A 5,270-nucleotide genomic window follows, 5' to 3' on the forward strand; every position below is an offset into this window, starting at 1 on the left:
CGCCCGCCAACAGTGGCGCCTTCAGCCAATCACGCTCCGAACAGCAACCCCGTCCCAACGCGCGGCTTTAGAGCCACGCGGGAATGGACACGCCCCTGAGCGGCACTGGACCAATAGGAGGTGGAACGTCACGGAGCGCAGCAGTGCATGCTGGGGGATGTAGTCCACGGCGTGCACTGCCTTCCGTACGAACCAAAAAACCCAAACCAACCCAACACTCAAAAACCAAAAACAAAACCTCACAAAAGCAACGTCAAAAAACCCAACCAAACTACAAAACACCCCCCACAATACTACAAAAAAAAGCCCCCCAAACCAAAACCCAATCAAACAAAACCCCAAACCAAACAAAAGCAAAAGCAAAACCACCCCCACCACCAGCCAAACAAACAGAAAACCCCAAAGCAAGCAACCAAACCAACAAAAAATCACCACAGGCAAAAAAATCCAAACTGATTTGGAACAAGTTTGAAAGTTCAGCTTTCTTCAGGCAACTGAAATGATATAAATGCAAAACAAATAAGAATGCAAAATAAAAGCAGGAAGAAACCCACATTCTTGAGATTTTTTGAGATCACCACAAAAGAACATATACCCAAGTTTAGGAAGGAAGGAAGGAATTCGGAAGGAATTCGGAAGGAAGGCATTCGGAAGGAAGGAATTCGGAAGGAAGGAAGGAAGGAATTCGGAAGGAAGGAATTCGGAAGGAAGGAAGGAAGGAATTCGGAAGGAAGGAATTCGGAAGGAAGGAAGGAAGGAATTCGGAAGGAAGGAATTCGGAAGGAAGGAAGGAAGGAATTCGGAAGGAAGGAATTCGGAAGGAAGGAAGGAAGGAATTCGGAAGGAAGGAATTCGGAAGGAAGGAAGGAAGGAAGGAAGGAAGGAAGGAAGGAAGGAAGGAAGGAAGGATCCCCACAGCCTGTCCCCAGCCCCCCTTTGGAGAGAAGGTGCTGCATTCTCTGCTTTGCTGTGTCTCAGAGACCTTCATTGTGAGGCTGGGTGTGAGCCCCAGGCTAATCCTCCTCTCACTGCATTCCCTAAATTGGACACTCCTCAGGGATAAGCCAGGACCATCCCCAGCTCCCCGGGAGATGCTGAGAGGGAAGCCAGAGGATGGGCTCATGATGGGATTCATATGAGGGATGCTCATAAGCCAAACACATCCATGAACCAGGAGTTATTATATGAGAAACTATATTTTTTCACAATCAGACAAAATAATTCCTTGTGCCTTGCCCCACACAGTAAGAGCAATGCTTGGTTTCCTTCTGGTTTTTTTTCCAAAAGCATAAAAGGTTTTCACCAGACAACAGAAAAACACTGGTTTGACAAAAAAATTACATAGTTAATAGCAAAGTTAGCTTAGTTGATAACAATGTCTTAAGGTCAAGTTATCTTAAACTTAGCTGATAACAAAGTGCTTTGGTGAGAACATTCCCTCTGTTGCAGTGGGGATAAGGGAAGTCCCACGGGGATTTGGGGACTCTGGCTGCTGCGGGAGGCAAACACGGCCGGCTCTTCTCTCGGTCCTGCCCAGTCATGTGCTGTGTGTGCCCACACGTGGGTCCACGCAGCCCTTCCTGGCCATGTAGGGACAGGAGAGGGGGACAAGAGCCTGCCTGGGTCTCCCTGGGAGTGGGAACATCCTGGCAGGGCTGAGGCTGCAGGAGGAGAGCTGCTGGGGTCCCCATCCTGAGGATGAGCTACCTTGTCTGACCGGGTCACATCAGCTTGGCCAGGAGAAGCCGAGGAAAGCCCGTCGGATCCATGCACTGGGAGAAGCAGAGCCAGAGAAATCCGTGCAGGCCACCTGAGTGGTCGGGTATTATTTGGGTGTCTGGGAGGTGTTTCCTGTGAGCACAGGGAGCCCCTGAGGCTGGTCCCTCTCCTTGGGGTCCTGGGATATCTGGTGGACACTTGAGCTTCCCTTGGTTCACCCCACAGCAATGCGCCACACCAGCCCAGCTCTGGTCACAGCCTCCCCTTTCCCTGGGGAAATAACCAAGTCCCTGGCTTCAGGTTTGTTTTCTTCAACTCCAGGCCATGTGTGTGACTTGCCCAGGAATCTGGCAGTTCTGTCCCACTGCGAACAGCAGGGAAGGCAGTGCTGCCTGAGCCTTACAGCTTGGAACACGCTGCCCTGTGCTCCCTGGGGCTGATGGGAGAGGCTGGGATTTCAGCTCACATCTTTGGAGGGTGCTGGCCCAAAGCATGGAATATGGAAACAAGTTTCAAGGGGGTGAGCTGTGCCTCAGCTTCCCAAATCCAGCATCGCCCTCCACCTCCAAGATAAATGTGCTTTTTGTGTTTTCCTTCTGCTTTTTGCTTAGATGCATCACTTGGGTGATGCCAGTCCTTCTGAGGATGTCCATGGGCTGAGATAACCCCAAAGAGATCGGTGGGAATTCATACAGGGTCAAGACTGGGATTTTTCAGCAGAAAATCCCTCCTGGCTGCGTCTGAGCCCTGGCACACAGGCAAGACTCCACTGCAGTCTGACATCCCTGCCTGGGCCCAGGTGGGAACAGCTTGGGGGTGACTGCTGACACCTTGGGCAGATCCAGGACACATGACCAGGTGTGGGCCAGGTGTAGCCACAAACCCATTATGGGTTAAAATCATCATCTCAGACTTTGTTTGGAGTTTTAATGATGGGTTTGCAGCTGTCTGCGCTGCCAATCTTGATCTTGGAACAGGACTGATCTCCCACCAGTGTTTCCCAGCCCAGATCCATGTGGGAAGGTGGCAGGATGGCTCAGAAGACAAACATCAACAAGCTGGAGGAGCAGCTGGTCTGTCCCGTCTGCCTGGACGTGTTCAAGAAGCAACTGATGCTGCAGTGTGGGCACTCGTCCTGCCAGCACTGCAGGCTGTCCCTCCCCAGGGTGCTGGAGGGGCAGATCCTGTGCTCTGTGTGCTGCCAAGCCAGGGCCTGCAGCCCCCTGGCACCCAGCATTGTGCTGGCCTGTGTCATTGAGGTGCTGTGGAGCCAGGGCAAGGGCAGAGCTCACCTCAGAGTCCTGCCCAATGCATCCCACAGATGCACAGGCATAGAATCATGGAATGGTTTGGCTTGGAAGGGACCTTAAAGATCATTTCATTCCAACCCCCTGCCATTGGCAGGGACACCTTCCACTAGACCAGGTTGCTTCAAGCTCCATCCAACCTGGCCTTGAAAACTTCTAGGGATGGCAGCCACAGCTTCTCTGGGCAACCTGTGACAAGGCCTTTTCACCCTCACAGGGAAAAATCTCTTCCATATATCTAACTAAAATTTTCCCTTTTTCAGTTGGAACCCATTTCCCCTTGATCTATCCAGTTCCTGATGAAAAGTCCTTCTCCAGCTTCCTTGTAGCCCCTTTCAGATACTGGAACTTTCTCTTCTCCAGACTGAACAGCCTCAGTTCTCTCAGCTTGTCTCAGTTAAGGCTGTGGCAGAGTTGTCCTCCCATGGAAGCTGTGGTGCTGCACAACAAGCTCCATCAGTACAGGAGAGTCCTTTCCCTCTCCTCTAAGAGCATAAAATGTCAGCCTTGACCTCAGCATCCCCATCCCCAGTCTGAAACACAGCTTACCTGCCTGGATGTCCCCCTGGAAAGGTCTGTATGCCTGAACAGAGTGAGCCATGAGTGTTCAGGCTCTTTGTGGCACATCCTTCCAAACAGAGCTTGAGGAGGATGGGCTGGTTGCTGGCTGAGACAGGGACCCTCTCTGAGACTACGAGCACAGCCGGAGCTGAGTGGGCAACCATGGTGCTCTGCAGGATGAGGGGCTGCTGAAGGGGGAAATGGGAGCACAAAAAGCAGCTGAAGAGCTGTGTGCAGGCAGCAGGTCAGTCCTGGTCTTTCCAGCTGCCCAGGGCTGTGAGCCAGCATGGGGGACTGTGTGCCCAGCCTGCTAGGGGGGGACACTGCCCAGGGCCATGGGCTGAGGGGAGCAGGGCACCTGAGGGGCTCAGCCACTCTGCACACAGCCCAGCAGTGCCTCTCCAGTGGCTCCTGCAAACTGCAAAGGGTCACCAGGGACCTGCTCCTTGGTCCTGTCACCAAAATGCACAACCAGCCTGTGCCGACCAGAGGCCAGGGCATAAAATACGGCACCACCAAGGTAAATGTTTGTTCCTGCATCCCCGCCAAGCTGGGGCTCCTGATCATGCCTTTCCATGGATTCAAGTATTGTAGAATCAATGTAATATCCTGAGCTGGAAGGGACCTACACGGATCATCGAGTCCAACTCCTGGCCCTGCACAGACACCCCAACAATCCCACCTTGTGCCTGAGAGTGTTGTACAAACACTCTTGGAGCTCTGGCAGCCTTGGGGCTGTGACCATTCCCTGGGGAGCCTGGGCAGTGCCCCACCACCCTCTGTGGGAAGAACCTTTTACTGATACCAACCTAAACCTTCTCTGACAGTGACAGAGCTCCAGCCATTCCCTCAGATCCTGTCACTAGGATGAGATTCTTACACCCTTTGATTGTTCAGGTACAAGATGACTGATCCTCAGCACCCACTGCTAACCCTTCAGACACTGCCAAGCAGCTCTTGTCTGTCCCTGGATCCAGGTGTCCCTGGAGCTGGTCGTGCTGGAGTGACTGATCCTTCACACCAGACAGTGCTGGGACAGTTTCAAAGCCATGTCCAGGTGGCTGGGATACTGCCTTAGGGTGGCTGTCCTGGGGTATCCTTTGCCCTCCATGGACAGCTCTGAGCTTCCCAGAGCAGATCCCTCTTTCCCAGAGCAGATCCCTTTCCTGGAGCAGACCCCTCTTTCCAGGGCTGGGCATCCTTTGCTTTGTTTGAGTTCAGCATAAACACCACCAAAGTCCACAGTAAATCCCCACCAACCCATCACCCACAGGGTATCACAAGGTCTAGCAACCAGTAGTAACGTCAGCGTGCTTCCACATGCAGGGACCGGATGGGGTGTCCAGGGTGGTGACCGGAGTCGGTGACCAGGGTCACTGGGGTGATGGAGGTGGCTGGGATGGCCAGGGTGACTGGCTGGTCAGGGTGGCTGGGATCACCAGGATGAACAGGGTGATGGGGGTAGCTGGTGTCACTGGGCTGGACAAGGTCACTGATCACGGGGTGCCCAGGATGATGGGGGTGACCGGGGTCACTGGCTGGCCGGGGTGACCAGAGTGGGCGAGGTCATTGTGATGATGGGGTGGCCAGAGTGACCAAGGTGGCTGGGATCACCGGGGTGACCGGGGTGACTGGGTTGGCCGGGGTCACTGCGATGATGGTGTAGCCAGGGTGACGCGGGTC

General features: G+C 53.6%; 1 protein-coding gene across 1 annotated transcript in view; it reads left to right on the forward strand.

Moving 5' to 3' along the window:
• The first annotated feature begins 4,050 nt into the window (after positions 1-4,050).
• Positions 4,051-5,270, forward strand: part of NSUN5 (NOP2/Sun RNA methyltransferase family member 5) — a 6,000-nt gene continuing 4,780 nt past the window's right edge. Inside the window, exon 1 of the mRNA XM_017738112.1 lies at positions 4,051-4,107. Coding sequence (XP_017593601.1) covers positions 4,051-4,107 — 57 coding nt within the window. The remainder of the gene's footprint in view (positions 4,108-5,270) is intronic.

Source organism: Corvus brachyrhynchos, unplaced genomic scaffold (assembly GCF_000691975.1).
Source record: "Corvus brachyrhynchos isolate BGI_N302 unplaced genomic scaffold, ASM69197v1 scaffold137, whole genome shotgun sequence".
NCBI classification, from domain to species: Eukaryota; Metazoa; Chordata; class Aves; order Passeriformes; family Corvidae; genus Corvus; species Corvus brachyrhynchos.